The sequence below is a fragment of the Blastomyces dermatitidis genome (assembly GCF_000003525.1).
Source record: "Blastomyces dermatitidis ER-3 genomic scaffold supercont1.4, whole genome shotgun sequence".
Taxonomy (NCBI): Eukaryota; Fungi; Ascomycota; class Eurotiomycetes; order Onygenales; family Ajellomycetaceae; genus Blastomyces; species Blastomyces dermatitidis.
Genome location: NW_025544777.1, coordinates 2,805,456 through 2,825,672, shown reverse-complemented (window position 1 = coordinate 2,825,672; position 20,217 = coordinate 2,805,456). Strand labels below are relative to the sequence as shown.

Here is a 20,217-nt window from a genome sequence, read left to right as displayed (position 1 = left end):
ATTGATACCTGCAAAATGACAAAAAAGAAAAGAAAAAACGTTTCTTCTCCCTTTATGAATGAACTCTTTAGGTTATTTTTTGTATTCCTTTTATTTTACATCCATGAGATAAGAATGGCATATCTTAGTCCGTGGTGTGGGCTCGAATTCTAAAAGCCTCTTCTTCTTTTCTACAGCTAAATAATACGTATGAAGTAGAAAATATCTCCGTGCCCCTAGGTCTCGGTACGGATTTTCCCTTAAAAACAAGCCCCCATCTGTAGGTAATATACGAGTGGAAATAGATTCGTTACAAGAAGTATTTACGCATTAGGCTTGCCCATACATATTAGTTACAGTACATTAAAGTTGGAGGATAGATATGGGTTGCGGAGGGAGCAGCGGAGAGGAACTTGGAAGAGTGGGAAAGGGGGGGTGTATTGTGCATGTATGTATTAGATACGCAGTAGGTGGGGTGTGGATGTCGTCATTGTCAGCTCATTCGCACCGTCTTGGGGATAATAAGGATAGATAATAATTTGCAAAAGTGTTGGTGTTATAAATCTCTTCTCTAACCTCTAGCTAGTAAACTGTCCGCGTAGCCACCCATCTCTTCCCCCCCGTTCCGCAAACCGGCTTTGCAGTGATCCCCAGGTGTAACCCGGAATTTCACATACGGTAACCACAAAAAGATATAGCAGTGCTCCCCTGAATAGGAAGGAAATTGTGAAGAACAGAAAAAGCACAAGCAAAAGAAAAAAAGACATTATCAATCGCTCAAACATAGAAAAAATAGAAAAAACCCTTGACTCAACAAAGTATGAAAAAATATCATATCAAACCAGGAAATCACCCAATCACGACACACCCTCACCCCGCCCACCGTGACCCCGTCAGTACCTAGTGTTTAATTCTCGCAAAGCGAAAACTCCCTATGCCTAAAATGCCTATCCTGCTCCGTAACCCTCGCCGTCCTCTCCGCCATCAACTCCACTCTCAACCGCTTCGCTTCCTCCATGCTAAACGGGAAATCCGCCTTGTTGCCACTGCCTAAAATCATATCCACCAACTCCTTGGGCAACTTCTTCAGCGCCCCCGTTGACTCGATGTGCTCCGTCCACCAGTCACGGCGCTGTGGGGGCACGTTTGCCGTCGAGATTATGCGGATATGTGGGTCGACGAGGAAGAGGGTTAGGACCTTGCGGTGGCCTGGCTTGGACTTATCGGCTAGCTCGAAGGGTTCGAGGCGGTGCTGGAGGGTATTGGGGAACGTGAGGAGGCGGCCCTGGGAGCACTCGACGCTACCGGGGATTTGGGTTGCGGAGGATAGGGTGTGTTTGCCGAAGATTTCGGGGAGGAAGTCTGGGTCTTCGCCGCGGCTATTTTTGATTTTTTGGTTTGTGGCGCATTGTTGGCGGAAGGCTATGTGGCCGTTGGTAATGTTGTGATTGTCGTAGTGGTAGAGCGCTGTTGCGCATATGTGTTCATTCTGGCGGTTTGTTAGAAAATGGAGCTGTTCGTTTTAAATATGCAGGATGCACTGAGTTGGGAGTACGCTTTGTTACTTACAAGTTGGCCTTCGACATGCCAGACACCGCCGTTATATTTAGGTTTTTCAGGGGTTAGGTGGATATTTGCAAGTTTCACAATCACTTGAAAGCCAGACTTGCGGTATTGTTTCTTTAAGTCCACGGAACCTGGTGACAGCGACGGCGTCATCGTAGGTTCGAACTTTCTAGGCTCTGGTAATACATATCCAGATTTGGTCACTGAACGTTTCTGTTTTCTAGATCCATTTTCTCCTTCTCGGGGCGGAGAAAGCGAACTTTCCCGAACGCATATATCGTAGTTAATACGTCGAGTATATTCCGCACTTAGAGAAGATAGGGTTCTATTCCAAAGGGGAATTGCGCGGGATATCACCTTCTCGATGGTTTCGTATAGATCTCGATGTTTGTGGGGATGGAGGTTGTTGATATAGCTTGTTATCCGACATGGCGGAGCAAGAGACGCCGCAGCAACTTTTGAAGGGTCCTTCGGATCTAGAGGTAGGTAAGAGCCCTTCTTGTCAAGGAACTCGACATTGCAAGGTAGCCATTGGAATTTTTGGCTGTATATCTTGTCTTTCCAAAAATTACCCGCCCAACCGGAGTGGTTATCTAGCTTTTCATCAAACACGGTGTATTTGTCTCGCGGCACTGGAAGTGTTTCTCCAAGGCCGCAGCTGGCGATGCAGTCGCCCAACCCTAAGAGCTTCTCGCCAAGGATACGCGTTCGGCCATAGACAAGGGGAAAGAGCGATGGGTTCACTAAATTCAGAATCTGTTCATTCGTGGAAGGGTGGTAATCTTTGAGGTTCTCAGGCACATCTTCTAGTTTCGAAACCCCATTTCTCAACTCCTGGTCGATTGATCCCGGAACAGCAGTGTCTGATTTGACTACTCCGCCGTTAAATACGTCCACAAGCCCATATTCATGATAAATCCTTGTTTTGTAGCGGAGCTCATCGATAACCCATTTTGCCATAGATTCCGAGAAACCATAGTTTCCCGTTAACATTTCCTTCCGCCACTTCTCCACGATGGTATCATCAGAAACCTATTGTAAAGATTAGTAAATGATATGATTGTGGTGGATAGGCACTTGCTACCTATGGTGAGGTTGTCGTAGAATGGATTGTAGGGTTTTTGGGGGGGGGGAAGAGAGAGAAGGGGGGGGCCAGAAGTGATATAATGAAATAACCAGACAGGAAGTAGGGCAATGCCCGCATAACTTAAGGGATATATAGTTCCAACCTTCACATTCCAGTTAGGTTTATCCGTGATTTCGTTCATGATCTGGACCATCGTGTTTTCTCGAGTCGTCAGGGCTGGGTATCTGCCAAATCAATACCTAGTAACCGCAAACCGGGAACCATGAGATTACCTCAAATTATCATCGAGCGCATCTTGATAGTTCAAAGCATTTGGGAAACGGCCTCTCTGTATGCCCTGAATGTGAAGGATATGAAGCCTAGGCGTCCGTCCGTCTATGCTAGCACGCGGGGTTGTGAGTGGGGTGCTCGTCGGGGTAGGCTCCCAATTCAGCGGGAGCGTGAAGCCTGGAAGGCGAAAATGAACATTGTCTGGCAGGTCTTCCTCCCAGTCTGAAAGCTGAGAAGAACCTGTATCACTCATTTTAAAGGCAAAGGTATCAAAGAATATGTTGACAAGAGAGTAATACTCTAGGTTCAGGGTAGCTCTTTAGGGTGATGAACCACGGGGAACAATAGATGGAGTCAAATCGTGCCTTGATAAGCGTCAAAATAAAGTGGCTAGCGAACTCTGATTAAATAAGAGGTAGGGTTGCAAAATTCTTTGCTGGGGTTTATGCGTGGGTAATTGGCGGCTGGGTTGGCCTCAGCCGTTGCATCAGTTTCCAAATTTCGCCTATCCAGCGCGACTGCGAGGTCATGGATCGGGAATCAGCCAATCGTGAACGCCACTAACCCCGCTGAGAACAATAGGAAGGAATATCCTATTGTTCTTTTTCTGCAAAATGCGGTCATCAACGGCCAGTAAAACTGCCTGCTTGACTGTGTTTAGCTCTGCAGGGCGCCAAATGGATCCTGAGAGCACTCGTGGGTTCTATATTGGATGTTGATAATTATTGTTTCAAATTCCCCCAAAATGCTGCGAGAATATCTCGCTCAGATGGCTGGAAATCTCGCGGGGCTGGTATTGCGCTAGTTTTGTCACTTTTGTCCTCCAGCTAGGGAAGGTGGATTGTTCGTTTTGTTTCATGTTAGACCATCATTTTGTCTATTAATAATTGTAACTTTTTAACATAGTTTCAAATTTTTTTTTTTTTTTTTTTTTTTTTTTTTTTTTTTTTTTTTTTTTTTTTTTGTGTCTTGAAGCGGGAGAACTTGGACGTCTCAAAGCATGATTCGCTCCTGTTACACGCCCATTCTTGGCCTGTTGGTATCAACAAAAAAAGAAACTAGCGTAACGCGGAGATTTGGCACGACTTGCCCAAGCTAGCGGCAACAACGTGGAATGGCTCGATGGTCGTCCCTAGTAAAGAAAGAGCCGCACCATTTATCGTTGATTTTAAACGCTGAGTCCATGTCCTCAGTCGAAGTTTATCAGATCTGGCGTGTGGTAAATCCGTCGACACCATTGAAATTCAGGTATCAACTAGTGGTGGGGTGTGCAGATCACAAAGGCACTGGATGAATTTCCCTTTCACTTCCACTTGGAGTTTCGATATTTTGAATCTCTCAAACTCATGGTACGCTGAGTTGACCTGCCCTCCGCAGGGTGGGGGATGACAAAAGTGCCTAGCCGTTGAGAAAGGTCCCATGGGCACAAGTGGGAGAGCTTGAATGGACGGGAAAATTCTCGGCTCGCCAGATGTAGGTTTTGAAGAAGGAAGAAAACACAGCAGGCTTCATAGTCAAGGCTGGACAAGACAATATGTGATCCTGGTTTGACGATAACAATTAACAATCCGGTTCTTTGCTCCGTCAGAACCGGGATTTTCCGTCCATGATGTCCAACAAGCTCAGCAAGATCTCTCTGTCAACATGAAAGACATACTTAGCAACATGGCTACATGTATTCCCGCTTGCTGAATCTTTGCAAATCTCAGCCCTGATTGATACGGAGGATCCGTCTGTCGTCTCGACAGTATTGCCTTCCGTCACCTGAGGCCTAGGCAGCGCCTACGTTACAGCAGCAACCACCTGTGGAGCAGGAGCAATGAGCATAATCCTTTGCTTCTTCACGGAAGCATAATCCGGGGAGTTTGACTCGGGTGGGAGACTTTATATGGAGCACCCCTCCAGATAAGAGAAGATCATCTTTTGGAATAGGTAGTAACTACTCTGTATAGAGAGATATAGATATCTACTTCATGAGTATCCTGTATGTAGCGAATGAGAGCGGGCGAGTGACACTGCTGCAGTCTTATCTCGAGTTTGAAATGAACATATATAGCCAGCATAGCGGAGACTAATCGAGAAGATGTAAAGTTGTAAAGATGTACGTTTAGATATAGATGTATGTCTCCTTGTCCTTTTAAAAAGAAGTCGTTGTCTTTACCTTCCCTCTATTGATACCCGGAAGAGGAAAGGCCTGAAGCTCGGACCGGCGTTGTGGTCACGTGAGATGACGTCACGGACCCTCGGCCCGTCGATGGCGGGGTGGGTTAGTCAGCATGCCCCTCCTCGCCCCCGAACAGGAAATGACAATGACAATCGGCGACAGGAATATTACTTCTACCCGGATTCTTTTCTTGTCTTCCTCGTCCTCATCCTCTTCTTCTCCTTTAAATTGCAGTTCATCCCCCAGAAGTCATCTCCACCCAACATCTCACTTGTTGTATCCGCCCTTTTAACAAGTAATATCCAATACCGTCAAAATGGTCAAGGCCGGTAAGCTTGTTTATTTCTTAGAACTCCTATCCCGGCCTTTGCCCCGCCATCCCATCTGATGATCTACTGAGGATGCCTCAAGAGTGTGCGGGATCAACCTACCAACCAGCCTTGCGCACTTTCACCCAAGGTCCTCGGGTTCTTGAAATGCCCAATGGGAGAACCTACAGTAGATTGATTGGAATCTTGTCCGGCTGTGGAGTGACCATCCGAAGCCATGAGCACATTTCCAAGCTCTACCCTGCTCCCGTGATGGCTCTACACTCAACCTTCATAAACAACCTTTAGATACATTCGTGACAACAACTGAGCTAACCCCTACCGCTCCCCGGTCTTTTCCTGCAGTCGCTATTCTCCGTGGTGACTCCAATGTCAAGGGTACCGTCACCTTCGAGCAGGCTTCTGAGTCATCCAACACCGTCATTTCATACACTATTACCGGCAATGACCCAAATGCCGAGCGTGGCTTCCACATCCACCAGTTCGGAGACAATACCAATGGCTGCACCTCTGCCGGCCCCCACTGTATGTCCTTTACCCCACCAATTAATTGACATCTAAAAATATCCCATTATCCACATATATACCCACGTTCATAGAGTAACCTCCTGTTCCATCACAACAGTCAACCCCTTCGGCAAAACTCACGGTTCCCCCACCGATACCGAGCGCCACGTCGGAGACCTAGGCAACATCACCACTGACGCAGAAGGCAATGCCATTGGAAGATTCGAGGACCCACTGGTCAAGCTCATCGGTGAGCAGAGCGTTCTCGGAGTAAGCCCACCCCCCCCTTCCCCCTTCCCCCTTGACTTCGTTTTTCTATTTTCTAGAGATTTTGGTGATTACTAACTAGGGAACTCTTTGAATGAAACAGCGTACCGTCGTCATCCATGCTGGCACTGATGACCTTGGACAGGGTGGCAATGAAGAGTCCAAGAAGACCGGCAATGCTGGTCCCCGCCCCGCGTGCGGTATGTATTGCCCATATTTCGGGTCCTCGTTTGGGGCATGATGCCGTTGTATTTACTAACGTATCTTTCCTTTATTCACAGGTGTTATTGGCATCACTGCATAAATGAATCCTAGGTCAACCCCGCAGAAAATGAAAAGTGGTATTAAAAAATTAATGGGCTGGTGTTTCCGGAATGTAGAAAAAACAAATATTATACCACACCACATATTTACTTTGTGAAGGAGAAACGAGTATTATATATTTCTTAAGCAAGGAGAAAAGCCAAGAGGGTCGACCTACTTGAATTGTCAATACTGAGTTCCCAAGTAATTCAGTCTCTCAGCTGTATAGTAAAATATCAGTTGAATGGCTACAATACTCGTACTTTTCACGTAGAGTAGTGTGCTCGGCTGGTGAGACACCTCAGGTAGAAAAACAGCTTCATGTCAATCTCCAAACCCATTTCAAATTGCTTCGAGAAACCTTGTACCCAGGATTCCTTCAGAGAAAATTATCACACGCGGCTTCACCCTCCCGGTTTCCTGAAAAGGAGGGGAGGGGGTGGAAGTGCAGGATATGTGATTTATACCGTCATGAGGAACGCGGTAGAGCTGGTGGATTTGATGCGTGATGATTGTACGTACGAGCACGGAGTACATGTACACATAGGTGGAATATAATCGTATGTCCTGCACGTACGTAAGGGTGGTACACTGCGCTTATATTTGTTCGGGATCTGCAGAGCGGCCTGTCTATGTCGACTTATGTGGGAGGTGGGAGAGAAAGATGGGGGGAGCTGTGTTGTCTGCTCTTGAGGTGGTTGATAGTGTGGGCTGCCCTCGACGAGAATTTGAGGGTAGTTGGTTGACGTTCTATAGACTCAAGTGGTGGCTGGGGCCGCTCTAGTTGCACATCCATATACCGCATATGGGGAAGATGAAAAGGTAAATTGAAAGAGAGAGGAAAGTGTTAGGTATGCATATCCAAGTTAGCTGTCGAAAGTCATGGGGTTGGTGGAGGTGAAACCTGTAAGCTCCTTTTTTGGCGGCATGGATAGACTACATAGTTCACACGTTTAACAATCGTGTCCCATCCAACACGCTCTTGAGGGCACATCCAACGCTTAAGTAAATTAAGACATTCCTTTCGCCATCCTGGCCAAGGAGAAGACCTTAAGGCATCTGTGCACGAAGGCCAAGGTCTGGGAAGCTTGCAACGGAGGTATTTAGTGAAATGATTCAGCTCGCCATCTGTTGGTTCAGAAAACATGTTAAAGAAAAAATCAAAGCTTTGAGAAAGATCGGGTTGTAATTCCGGTGACAAAAGGCTGGATGGTTTTGATGAAAAACGTCACGATTCCCCAAGAATAAGCCACTCCATTCTTTCATTGGCCATATTGAGGAACTGCTATACTGATGCCGTGCGTGCACTGGCCTGAAATAGCAGCAAAGGGGGGAACGGAGCTAATATTGCCGTCGTATTCTGTGAATTCCGCCTTTGAGATCTGCTAGATGACTGGGCCCTTATTATTTCGGTGTAGATCTAGGTGATTATGTACTATACATGCAGCGAGTGGATGCCAGTACCCAGCACCATCCCCCTTGGTAATTCAACACGCGGTGTGCGGCGTCAAGGATTGCAATACATACCACCTGAACTAAAGAGGATAAACCAACTTCTTGCTCCTCTGACGCAAGTATAGGGGAAAACTTGGCAACCTCGACGACTAAATACACCCAGGCGTGCCTGGCTTTGGTTCATTATACTCATATGCAAGTGAAGCTTATGATGAGTTCTTGCAGGATGTTAAATACAGGCCAAGTGTTGACATATATTGTGTGGTAAGATCGACGTGGCTGAAATGTGATCGCTTAAACAGAACGGTTGGGATGCATCAACTGACAATAACTCATTCTTCATCCCGGTAACACAGAGTCGAAGCAAAATGGTACTTGAGGTATAACCGGTTGATACGTCGCAACGGCCGTTAACAACACCTGGATGGTCAGATATTCATTGATCAACGAGGATATACACCGTAGTTATGTCTATCGCTCTCGAAGGATTTTGGAGGGATTGAAGCCGATGGCGAGCGCCTTTTTACATCGTTTAGATCCCTCGCCTTTATGCTGGGCACGGTATTTCGAGTGTCGTTAAAGTGTCCGGCCCTGGAGCCTCAAACATCTTATATCATTCCCCACAGGGAAGCTTAAAAAGAAAGCAGTAAACTTCAGCAGAGAGCAAGGCGTAGGAATTTAAACTGTAAAGCATTGGGACTCCAGAGTCTGTAGACTATCAATAGACCCGTGGAACTCATGTTAGATAGGAGTAGAATAATATTCTCACTGGCTAGAGCTAGCTGGATTTGCTCCCGCCAACAGCACTACCCCCTACCGCCATTCCATTCGGGAACAGTGGGACAATGTAAAATGACTTGGAGGTTTGATAGTCTTTCATCTGAACGTGAACAGGTGCCTGAAGCGTTCGCAACAACAGGGTCTGTTGGGAAGAAGCAGAACGATGACAAACCGATCCAAACCAATCCCATGGAGACAGATGTTGGATAGCCGACATGGTTAACTAGTTATTCCGTAAACTAGCTGCAGATGTATTAGTCATTCCCTTGCATAAAACAGTGGCCAGCTTCAAGCACTTGTGCCGTATTTACCTGGCCTAGTTGCATCCCGTCTACCGAGACATGAGCCCATAACTTAAGCCCATTCAAAGGAGTCCAGCTACGGACATACATAGGGATGACTGCTTGAGAGACAATCCGTTGCGGATTATTGATCTGGCGGCTTGGAGATCAGCGCGCTTCAAGATTCGCCACGCAACCTTTTTTTTTTTTTAAAAAAAAAAAAAAAAAAAAAGAAAAAAAGGCTTATAGAATTGGAGTCCCGAGCACATTGGCGCAGCGTTGGCCTGATGGTTGCTCTCCAGCTGCGTCTGGAGGCCCAATTTCCTTCCAACGTCTGAATCCTGGTCATTTCTCCTAGTCGATAACCAACCACGGTGGTCGTTGAAGTCGTTGTTAGGTCATGCCTCAACGACCGAGATGGAGCCCTCCAACTTCTACCACCCAGTGTACGCGCCGTTCATGCCAGGGGAGGATTCGGTCCCGTCGACCTTGATGCAGCAAAGCAGCAGCAATGAGAACCTTAAGTGGGAGCAAGGAGCTCGTTCGCAGCCGCCAGGTCAGCATGTACAGCCGCCGCCGCCCCCAACTTCATCATCACCACCCTCTGGGTCCCAGCCTGTTCAGTCCAGTATAATACAGAGACCTTGGCCAGAAATTCAGCTCAATCCTCACCTCCAGCTACAAGAGAGCCAAGAAACGGAGCCGGACCCAGCAGTGGCAAAGTTGGGCTCGGTTCTCACTCTGGCCTGTTTAAATTGCCGGGCAAAGAAAATTAAGGTCTGCTGCAAAGACCATATAAATTTTGAATATTGGGCGGCATATTCCCGATGGCTATTGGGAGTTGACATGAACAAAGCTTGCTAACATGATTTTCCTACATAGTGCCAACCAGAAAATGGCGGCTGCAAGAAATGCAAACGGCTGGGGATACCATGTCCGGGACCTGAGATGGATGAACGCAAAAGGTTTGCTCACACGGTTATGACATGCCTTTATTTGTGGACAAACAACTAACATTTGACCTCTAGACCATCTTCCAAGCGGTATATCCGGGAGCTACACGGTCGAATTGAAGAGCTCGAGAAGTCTCTTCGTGAAAGTGAACTCCGTCGCCGCATACAAGCACGCGAGATTATGACTCTATATGAGCTCAATCAATTTCCCAGTTATCATCCATCGCCACTCATTCAGTCGTACCCGGAGAATGTCATTGCTTATCTCTGCGATGGTAGATATCATATGGATGGTCGCCTAAAATATGGCGGTCCAACCTCAAGTTTGCATCTGACACTAAAAGAACAGGAAGCTGGTGAGCCCTGGTCAGCACTTGGAGCCTAGGGAGCGAGGGCGATATGGCCGCAGGCAAAACGAACTTCTATAGCAAAACTTTGCTCTACTGCATCATGGCATGCGCAGCGAGAATCTCACCTCGGTCAGAAATACGTGCCTTGGTTCTTCCGCCAGATAAGGCCTACAGAGGCAAGCAGCCGCCACCTATAAACGATTACCAGTGCTTGTTTGCTGAAGCTTCAAGATTACTGGAAGCGGAAAGAAAACAACCGGGGATAACGACTATACAATCGTTACTTTTACTATCGGTTATATACTGTGCATTTTCCAATGATATGACGAGCTTGGCACTGACAAACACAGCTTGTCGCCTTGCGATTGAGATGGGTCTCCATCATGACTGTTCAAACGAGAATATACCACAAATGGACATAGAAGCGCGCCAGATTACTTTCTGGGGTTGTTTTGTTTTTGGTAGGTATGCGGCGAGCCTGCAATCTGCGGTTTTTCGGGTCATACTGAAATGCGTGGCATCGTACATCTAGACTTTGGGGGTTGTATCTTGGGCGCTCGTTTTTTTTGACGCTCGACGAAAACGTGACCGTCCCTCGACCGTCGGGGGAGAATGCTTCTTTACCATTGCACTCTCTCCTAGCTGGCTCCTGGGCCTCTCTTCTAGAGCTAGTGGGGCTAATATGTGAGCACTTGTATGACAACCCAGCTACATTATAGTTAAATCTTTGTTCAAAGTAACTTTTAACTAATCTGGCAATAGAAATAGAAATCAACGTGCGATGGTGGAGACCAATAGTTTAGATGAACGACTTCACCAGTGGTACGTCCGTTTGGACCCCCAGCTATATTATAGAAAAGACGGACCTCCTTCGATAGGAGTCATGCAGTATGCAAACCCTAATGTCACCCAAATTGAAAGCAACAATATTTAGCTAACATTTTTTCAACCGTGATTCCTAGTATGCAGTATTGTGCCGCTATCATTATCTTATATCGCCCTCCAGCTGGCGTTGGGAAAGTTGACACGCGAAAGCTAGAGACTGCAGACAAATTTCGAAATATCTGCGTGCAGCATGCCATCAAAATCGCGAACTACCTGACGGACTATCGGGTCTACCATAGTAATGCAACCACCCTAAATGGGATAGCCCTACACATTATTGAGATGGCTTGCACCATTCTCATCTCAGACATTGCAGAAAGGGTAAAAACTACAGACGTCACCAGCGAATACACTTATTTTGCCATCTGCGTGCAGACCCTCCTGGAGCTAGAACAAACATATCTAGTCGCTCAGAAGGTTCGCAAAATACTCAAGAAAATAATCAACTTATGTAACCTTGACTCGCGCCGACTTAAACAAATAGTGGCATATATGGATGCTCAGTTTGACCCTTCCCCTACTTTTTCTACGGAAACAAGATCCAACCCTTCGTCACGAATATCATTTAGACGAATTTGCCGCTCACAGGGGCAGTACTGATATACGGACCCAAGGAGAACAGTATCCATCCACGGAGGCTTATAATCCCTCCTCTCAAAACTTGCGTGTTCTAAACCCTCCTGTCTCCGCTCTACCATCATACTATCAGTTTATATAGCAAGATATTTTTTATACATACGGACTCCTGTTTGACGATACTCATCACTTTGAACAATGACAAGTGCTTGCGGCAGAGACAAAAAATAACTTCTGTGCTTCAGGCCCGGGATGCAGTTGAGCAGCACATAGCTAGCCCAACCCTCGGTTCGAGATTTTTTTGCTAGCTGTGGATATCATTTCGATACAACTCGTCCAAGCTAAAAACTCTCAAGCGGATTATGCACCCTCTTCCCCCATGCGCCGGGAATAATTTAAATGTACCTATTTGGAAATAGGCATTATTCCATTACTGGCTCCTAGCTACGCGAAGTGGAAGCTACGGTTTTTGGGGTATGTCCGTTTCGCGCAGAAGTAGTGCACTCAGACGATGTTGGTTGGGGGGATATATGGGCGGTGTACTCCGTACATATGAAAAGCATTGTGGTGGTGCATGATGGTGTGTTCTGGCGCATATACTTTGGGTCAATTTTACGGATAGCCTCTGGTTTGCATTAATATCCTTCTTGGGCACTTTTTCTTCCAAAAATATTCTTGACAGCTTTTGGATATAGGCACACTTTACTGCTCTCAATTATGTTCATATGAAATCCCCCGGGGCGAGGCCGCAAGAACAAGGTGGAAAGTTCTGTCCGTCCATTCATAGGACCCCTATTTGCACCATAAAATCACACCCCATTATGGATATCAAATAATACCACGTTGGTGCAGACTTCCCTTTCTTCAAATCAGATCAGTGTATTATCAGCATATACAGGATGGCAAATATTCAAACCCGCAGACGAAGAATGGCTGTTGGACCGAGCGACCCCCATTGTCTCCTACAGGATGCAGTCATGTAAATGTAACTGCAACGCAACCCTCGCCGTATCCATGAGCAAAGGATTATTGACCCATCTATTCTCAGCAGCTCCAGGGGCCGGAATTTACAGCGCATCGTCATACCAAAATGATTTAAGCAAGAGCCTCCAAACTTACTGCAGATATGCTACGTATCAAAGCGCAACGAGGAACGAGATCCGGGGAGAACTGGTCTACTGCTATCCACGGCACATCCTAGATCCCGCCTTCGACAGAGGCCCTTTCTTTGAGTCCTTAACAGCGAAGGAAAAGACAACAGCAGATGATTCCCACGAACATTTTGCAGTCCTTTTGTCGCAAATAAATTCTTTGAGAAATTTCATCTTGTTCGCGTCTACCGGATGCGTTCACATCATTGACTAACCCGGGCATCCATATTGTCCCTTTGCCTGCCTGAGTATTTATTCTTTTTCGTCCAAAGTCTCCCGAGAAATGAGAAAACGCATGAAATATGTGGCTAGCAAACCCTGCAGGTCTAAATATTTAAAACAAAACCTGTGTGGCCCGTGAATACGGAGCATAGTTACTCAAAATACCCCAGCTGAACATGCTCAAAAAACCCTTAAGACTCTCCGTCAACCCGCCCCGTCGACTTTTCAAAAACGTTGGATATCAACTGTAATCATATCCAAGGTGGGAAGAACACCATGACTGACCCCTTACTATTACAAAACACCAATCACAAACTAACTTTATTCTCTCAGATGAATCTCAGCTTGAAACTTCTTGTTCTTCTTATTCCGATCGCAATCGCAACCGAGAAAAGCTTTCCACCTTTTATTCCTGGGGCTCGATGGAGCAGAGGCCCTCGCGAAGTATGGCATTTTCTCTCACCAATGGTTCTTTCTCTCCAGATAAGGAGGATAGCTTATGGTCTGATTCACAACAACCTCAGGATATGCCCACCAATACGGGTGGTGGAGACGCCGTACCACCGCGCCAAACCATTTATGCGGATGTTTAACATTTAGGGAATGGAGAATGAGGGTTGAACATCGTCTAGCGAGTGTGAGGTGGTTTTACTATTAAAGGGTCATGAGCTGAGTATATAATAGACATTTTGGGCGCCGGCAACTCCTAATTGGACAGATATGCTCGCAATCTTCCATGTACAGTAACTAAGTTAGTTATACGGAGTACTCGTGCCGCTGCTTACTCACTCACCTCTAGTGAGTGTGCCACACGCCATGAGCAGATAAAGAAATAGAATACTTATCTGACTGTGAGGTGAGATTGGCAGGCAGATTACACATTAAAAAGAAAGCATATTGACAGGCAGACAGATTACATGTTAAAAAGAAGCAGATTGGAGGGCTTATTTCATGTGTGTTGAATGGAATAATCAAGAACTGAATATTCAGTATAAATTACAGTGTGAATTTCTGCCAAGATTTGTGGCACTGTCTAGCTGTCTTTTTGCCGGCGCAATTCTTTTGATAGCGCCCTCCGTATAGGCTGCCATATTTAACTTTTTGGCCCCTCCTTTAGCGTAGTTACTACTCTGGTGGAAGGCCTGATAGTAATTAGTAACTAATACTTACCATCTAGGATATCCATGCTGGATGGGATGGCTGCCAGCTGAGGGGTCGTGAAGTATATTAATGTTCGCAATTCATGCATCTTCTCTGGAGGGTATCAGCCGTGCTCATATGATTATACGTGTGCAGTAACATATTCGCCAATACACAAACCCTGATACGAAATAGCACATACATTCGTGAGCATGCCTACTCCAACCATTCAAGTCTTGTGCAAACAGGACTTCACCCAGCAGCACATCGTCTCCATCCCTGATACAGAGCCGCTCCCGCCACTATCCCCATCCTCAGTGCGTGTCAAGACATACATATTTTCTCTCACAGCAAACAACGTATCCTACGCAAAAGCGGGGCATCTTTTTGGTTGGTGGGACGTCCACCCTCTACCTCCCTCGATTCCCGAGCAATTCAAAGACGCGGAGAAATACGGCCGCATCTCAGCGTGGGGATACGGGGTCGTGAAAGAGAGCAACCGCGACGATCTCCCGATCGGAAGCCTCGTGTACGGCTATCTACCCATCGGAACGCTGCCCGTCGATCTGGAACTATCACCGTCCACCACCGTACCTGGCAAATTTCATGAATCTAGCCCTGCCAGGGCGAAGCAGTTCCCCGTATACAACGAGTACCTAACTCTATCGCCAAGTCAAGCCTCCCTCCTGTCGGATGAGCGCCGGGGTTGGGACGCCCTGCTGAGGATTCCTTTCTCGGTATCGCATAGGCTCAACCGCTATGTTTTTGCGTGGGACGAGGCCAATCTAGCTCCACCATCGACCTTGGAGCTCGGTCCCACTCCCCGTCCGCCATGGACAATGGAACATGCGGACATGAAAGATGCCGTTGTTATTCTGCTCGCTGCGTCTGGGAAGAATGCAACGACGTTCGCTCACCAGTTGAAGTCTGCGCGGCCCGCGGGATCGCGGCCGCGGAAAGTTATAGCTGTCACGAGCCAGGCGTCCAAGGCATTCGTGGAAGTCACTGGGTTCTATGACTTAGTCTGCTTGTATGGCGATATTATACCTGGGCGCGTCCCTGATGCCATCACCGGTACCCTGGATAAAGACACTAAAGTGATTGTGTGTGACTTTGGGGGCCGGGGCTCATGCTTCACAGATTTGGTCACCGCATTGAAACCACTGGCTAAAACCGTCCTCCCTATCGGTATCGGGTCAGAGCCAAAGGTAACTACGAAGGAAGAGGTACTTGAGAGGATATCACGCAGTATGGCTATTGGAATGGTTCAAGTCAACGCGTCGGACGTTTTTGCGGAGGCGGCGAAGAAGGTAGGTAAGAAGGAATTTGAAGACGAATTCTCAAAATGCTGGGGCGAATTTCTTGATGCTGGAGGGGTTCCTGGATTGAAGATGGAGGTTGGAGAAGGAATGGATGCTGTAGGCAAAGGGTGGGACAAGATATGTTCTGGTGAACTCGAGCCTGAAACTGGCTTGGTGTTCAAGGTCTAGTGGGAGTTTTCATAAACGGATATGTAGGAGATAGTACCAAGGTCCTGTTCCATGTAGTTATTAAGGTACCTATTTCCTTCTGTGTAAGCTGGGGGAGGGAAATCCGATAGTAGAATGACCTTTGGTTATGGAAATGTCGCATCACTCTAGCAATATGACTCTCATTTCAAAATCTTCAACCTTTGGTATTTAACATTGTTAGGCACCATAGCATGAGGAGGTTCAGATGCCTAGAGCCTTACCGACCTTTACAGGCACAGAGACACGATTGCATGAATATTGTTGAATCGAGGCCGGTCAATTAATTAGCAGTATAAATATTTCAACGACAGAAATCAATCTCATAGCACCCTGCACCCAACCCATAAATGGCTTACCACCGCAGAGTTCGAAGCTTACCTATTTTCTCGCAGAAACCCTTCTTGATTGCTGACTCTAACTAGCCTAAAGAGTGTCCGCTGGCTTGCTATACGCTATACTACTGGGTCTAGGGGATAAAGGTCATTGAGCTAGGTGGACCCTTCACTCCCATATCCGACACATTCAACTTTACCACCCACTATGAAAATTACCTCCTAGCTTTGCTCTTTGGAAGGGTTCCAGTATTTCGTGATTTACCTCATCTCCTTGATGATGTCTGTTCTTGAAACGGTGTGCAGAATGGCTGTTGGAATATATCTCCCCCCTCAGCATATTATATATAAAGTTAAACGTTGAACCAAAGACACTGAACCGCTCCTCTGGGCCCGAACCAACTGTTTTCTCTCAACCAAGTCTTGGAAGTTTATCTCTTCTTCCTCAGAGCTTCTTTCGGTCGCGTTTATTTGCTGGCTCAAACCAATCCAAGCAGCTCAACTTGGTTCCAGCAAGCAAGAGTTAATTTTTGGACAGTGTACTCTGATTCTTGGGTAACCAAGATAACTTCCCTGCGGATAGTTAACTACACTCTTGATAGTAGCAGCTACGTGTATATATATTGAGTTTTTCCTTTCCTGTAACTACATATACGGTAAACTCAATCTCGAAACCCTAGTGAAAATAAATATTATACTGCCATCCATGGCTCGGCTCCTCGACAGTAGATTGCTGGTCTGGATCCCCTGGCCGTGGCTGAACCTTTGCTAGTTGCTGCCGTCTTAGCTCCAGCGCCGAACCCCCATCAACTCCCACTGCACCGCTCGCCGAGTATTCAATTCTCTCAAACACACCATAACTACTGTGTACTATAACTACTGCTTATTCCTATATTCCTACCCGTTTGGTTCCTCCATCCCTAGCCCGTTACTGTCAATTCCACCGTTGACCATCACCATGTCTCTCCTGGAAGCCCGCGTCAAGGCCATTCTGTCTGGCGATACCCTCATCTTGACACATGTCACCAACCGTAGCCAGGAACGGACATTGAGCTTGGCCTATGTCTCCGCTCCGCGACTACGAAGAGAAGGCGATGAGGTAAATTATAAATTAACCATTCCTCCTATTTTCCCCTTGCCCGGAGGCCCCTGTGTGGCCTTTCATTGGCCTGCCACTCTGTCGTTGAGGGAGATCTACGCTAACATAAGAATACTGCTTTGATTTGACCTCACTCAAACAGCCATTTGCCTTCCAATCTCGAGAATTCCTCCGTGAACTGCTCGTAGGCAAGGTCATTAAGTTCCAGGTTCTCTACACCGTCCCCACCACAAAACGAGAATACGGCATCGTGAAACTTCCCAATACCCAGGAGCTTCCTGAACTCTGCGTTGCGGAAGGATGGGTCAAAGTGCGCGAGGATGCGGGCAAGCGGGAAGAATCTGAGGATACTTTGACGCTGCTGGACAAGCTGCGGGATCTTGAAAACCGTGCCCGGACAGAATCCAAGGGCGTCTGGGCGTCGACTAGCGGGGATCTCGAAACAGCCCACGAAGTGCCAGACCCAAAGGCACTGATTGAGAGCGAGAAGGGCAACCAAATTGATGCAGTTGTTGAGAGGGTACTTAGCGGCGACCGCCTGCTGGTCCGGCTGCTTGTAGCCCCACATAAACATATTCAAACTTTGGTTGCCATTGCAGGTATCCGTGCTCCGGCTACGAAACGGACGAACGCAGACGGCACAGAACAACCGGGCGAACCACTTGGAGAACAGGCTCAGCAGTTCGTGGAGCTACGGCTACTCCAGAGGAAGGTCAAGATCTCGCTGCTTGGTCTGACACTGCAAAATCAACTCGTTGCCAGCGTCCTCCATCCCAATGGCAATATCGCGAAGTTCCTTCTCGACGCTGGTCTGGCCAGGTGCGCCGACCACCACTCAACTATGATCGGAAAGGATATGGCTATTCTACGGCAGGCTGAAACCGCCGCGAAGGAAGCGCGGAAGGGATTGTTCCTGAGCCATACTGGCCCCAAAGCCGGCGCTGGTGCCGCCCAAACGGATTACGTTGTGAGTCGAGTGTTTAGCGCAGATACGATTTTCGTGCGAACGAAGACTGGAAAGGATGAGAAGCGGGTAAGCCTCAGCAGTGTCAGACAACCAAAGCTGTCCGACCCTAAGCAGGCGCCTTTCGTCGCAGAAGCCAAGGAATTTATGCGCAAGAAGCTTATTGGCAAGCATGTCAAAGTAAAAATTGACGGCAAAAGACCTGCATCGGACGGTTACGAGGAACGGGAGGTTGGTACGGTCATTTCGGGAAATACAAACATGGCATTGGCCCTCGTGCAGGCTGGCTACGCTTCCGTTATCCGGCATCGTCGTGACGATGACGACCGGTCTCCCGAGTACGATACTCTACTACAGGCAGAAGAAGCAGCTCAGAAAGAGGGCAAGGGAATGTGGTCACCCAAACCCCCAACAACCAGAGCGCTTCAGGACTACTCCGAAAATGTACAAAAAGCTAAGATTCAGGCTTCTGTTCTCCAACGGCAGAGAAAGGTGCCTGGTGTCGTCGATTTCGTAAAATCCGGCTCCCGATTCACCATCATACTCTCCAAAGACAATGCTAAGCTCACCCTGGTCCTTGCCGGTATCCGCGCACCCAGATCCGCAAGAAACCCTGGAGAGAGTGGAGAGCCTTTTGGACAAGAAGCGCACGACTTCGCCTATCGAAGATGTATGCAACGCGACGTTGAAATTGACGTCGAGACAATCGACAAGGTCGGTGGCTTCATTGGGAGTCTTTACATCAATAGAGAAAGCTTTGCCAAGATTCTCGTTGAAGAAGGCCTTGCTACCGTCCATGCCTACTCTGCCGAACAGGGAGGTCACGCTGCGGAGCTGTTCGCAGCAGAAAAGAAAGCGAAAGAGGCGCGAAAGGGCCTGTGGCATAGTTGGGATCCAAGCCAGGATCTGGAGGAGGACGAGGGTGCTACTGTAGGCGGAACCAATGACGCAGACAGTGGAGCAGACGCGCCCCAGCGAGAGAAGGACTACCGCGACGTGATGGTTACGAACATCGACGAAGACGGAAAGTTAAAGATCCAGCAAATTGGCGCCGGCACCACAGCTCTCACGGAGATGATGAGCGCGTTCCGAACCTTCCACCTCAACAAGGCCAATGACACTCCACTCAGCGGCCCTCCCAAGGCCGGAGATCTGGTCGCAGCCAAATTCACGGAGGACAACGAGTGGTACCGCGCGAAGATCCGGAGAAACGATCGGGAAGGCAAGAAGGCGGACGTCATATACATCGACTACGGCAACTACGAAACCGTGCCCTGGACCCGTCTCCGCCCGCTGACGCAGCCCCAGTTCTCCGTGCAAAAGGTTCGACCCCAAGCCACCGACGCAGTCCTGTCCTTCCTACAATTCCCCGTGTCTCCCGAGTACCTCCGCGATGCTGTAGGATACCTTGGCGAACGAACATTTGATCGCCAATTAGTTGCGAATGTCGACTACACAGCACCGGATGGTACATTGCACGTTACTCTGCTCGACCCGTCCGAATCGAAGAGTCTCGAGCACAGCATTAATGCCGATGTAATCAGTGAGGGTCTCGCGATGGTCCCGCGCAAACTTAAGGGGTGGGAGCGGTCTGCGACTGAGACGCTGAAGCATCTGGAGAAGCTGCAGGATGAGGCTAAGGAGGGGCGGAAGGGAATGTGGGAATATGGGGATCTGACGGAGGACTAAAAGTCAAAAAGATATAAGGGAGGAGGAGCTTTTCTTTAAATTAGGGTTCTGATGACTCGGGGTAGGTATGACGTATAGTTTTTTATCTGATCTTGTTTTCCATACAAATAATACACTTGGCAGATGGACCGGTGAATCATACAAATGTTTGGATTATACAAACACTTTGATTTATTTTTTCGCCTTCAAAGGGGACAGAAATGTAAAATAATAATCATACCTAGTATTTCAACAACAGAGGCAATACCTATCTTTCTATTAACTATACTCCGTTACTCCGTAGTTACTTCAGCTGTTGCCTGTTACTTTGTAGATTTGTTGTATGCATGCATGTCTATTTTATTTCATACATTCCTA

General features: G+C 47.5%; 5 protein-coding genes across 7 annotated transcripts; 4 read left to right on the top strand and 1 right to left on the bottom strand.

The window, feature by feature from the left end:
• Window positions 1–408: 408 nt before the first annotated feature.
• On the bottom strand, window positions 409–5,276 carry BDCG_04246. Of its 2 annotated transcripts, XM_045419910.1 has the most exons (4): window positions 2,905–5,276; window positions 2,775–2,856; window positions 1,549–2,577; window positions 409–1,468 (listed from the first exon to the last, which is right to left on the bottom strand). In XM_045419910.1, exons 1-4 carry the CDS (start codon window positions 3,153–3,155, stop codon window positions 887–889), a joined length of 1,944 nt encoding a protein of 647 aa, XP_045276113.1. In that variant the 5' UTR covers window positions 3,156–5,276; the 3' UTR covers window positions 409–886. The 2 variants fall into 2 exon arrangements, with proteins under 2 accessions (XP_045276113.1, XP_045280811.1); XM_045419911.1 differs by having other exon boundaries at window positions 1,549–5,276.
• Window positions 5,222–8,380, top strand: BDCG_04245. Of its 2 annotated transcripts, XM_045419908.1 has the most exons (7): window positions 5,222–5,395; window positions 5,741–5,920; window positions 6,021–6,172; window positions 6,273–6,369; window positions 6,451–7,834; window positions 7,897–8,191; window positions 8,284–8,380. In XM_045419908.1, the coding sequence occupies exons 1-5, from the start codon at window positions 5,383–5,385 to the stop codon at window positions 6,471–6,473; spliced, it is 465 nt and encodes a 154-aa protein (XP_045280810.1). In that variant the 5' UTR covers window positions 5,222–5,382; the 3' UTR covers window positions 6,474–7,834; window positions 7,897–8,191; window positions 8,284–8,380. The 2 variants fall into 2 exon arrangements, with proteins under 2 accessions (XP_045280810.1, XP_045276112.1); XM_045419909.1 differs by lacking the exon at window positions 8,284–8,380 and having other exon boundaries at window positions 7,897–8,276.
• Window positions 8,381–9,405: 1,025 nt separating this feature from the next.
• BDCG_04244 (uncharacterized protein) lies at window positions 9,406–13,718 on the top strand (the record flags this gene model as incomplete). Its single annotated transcript, XM_045419907.1, has 10 exons — window positions 9,406–9,765; window positions 9,871–9,953; window positions 10,017–10,297; window positions 10,426–10,756; window positions 10,824–10,985; window positions 11,054–11,179; window positions 11,254–11,593; window positions 11,661–11,884; window positions 12,626–12,731; window positions 13,470–13,718. 10 exons carry the CDS (start codon window positions 9,406–9,408, stop codon window positions 13,716–13,718), a joined length of 2,262 nt encoding a protein of 753 aa, XP_045276111.1.
• A 304-nt stretch (window positions 13,719–14,022) lies between these two features.
• Window positions 14,023–16,179, top strand: BDCG_04243 (uncharacterized protein). Its single transcript, XM_045419906.1, has one exon. It carries the CDS (start codon window positions 14,478–14,480, stop codon window positions 15,753–15,755), a length of 1,278 nt encoding a protein of 425 aa, XP_045276110.1. The 5' UTR covers window positions 14,023–14,477; the 3' UTR covers window positions 15,756–16,179.
• Window positions 16,180–16,345: 166 nt separating this feature from the next.
• On the top strand, window positions 16,346–20,215 carry BDCG_04242 (transcription factor). The gene is made up of 2 exons (XM_045419905.1): window positions 16,346–17,207; window positions 17,350–20,215. Exons 1-2 carry the CDS (start codon window positions 17,067–17,069, stop codon window positions 19,858–19,860), a joined length of 2,652 nt encoding a protein of 883 aa, XP_045276109.1. The 5' UTR covers window positions 16,346–17,066; the 3' UTR covers window positions 19,861–20,215.
• The last annotated feature ends 2 nt before the right edge of the window (window positions 20,216–20,217 follow it).

Bases quoted from the DNA above. Each gene is read 5' to 3' on its own strand.
- BDCG_04246 (XM_045419910.1), bottom strand. From the start codon at position 3,155: ATGAGTGATACAGGTTCTTCTCAGCTTTCAGACTGGGAGGAAGACCTG. The intron at 2,857-2,904 runs GTAATCTCATGG...TTGATTTGGCAG, and splicing joins GCGCTCGATGATAATTTGAG to ATACCCAGCCCTGACGACTC. The intron at 2,578-2,774 runs GTTGGAACTATA...TCTTTACAATAG, and splicing joins AACCTAACTGGAATGTGAAG to GTTTCTGATGATACCATCGT.
- BDCG_04245 (XM_045419908.1), top strand. The intron at 5,921-6,020 runs GTATGTCCTTTA...CCATCACAACAG, and splicing joins CACCTCTGCCGGCCCCCACT to TCAACCCCTTCGGCAAAACT. The intron at 6,173-6,272 runs GTAAGCCCACCC...TGAATGAAACAG, and splicing joins GTGAGCAGAGCGTTCTCGGA to CGTACCGTCGTCATCCATGC.
- BDCG_04243 (XM_045419906.1), top strand. From the start codon at position 14,478: ATGCCTACTCCAACCATTCAAGTCTTGTGCAAACAGGACTTCACCCAG.
- BDCG_04242 (XM_045419905.1), top strand. From the start codon at position 17,067: ATGTCTCTCCTGGAAGCCCGCGTCAAGGCCATTCTGTCTGGCGATACC. The intron at 17,208-17,349 runs GTAAATTATAAA...TCACTCAAACAG, and splicing joins TACGAAGAGAAGGCGATGAG to CCATTTGCCTTCCAATCTCG.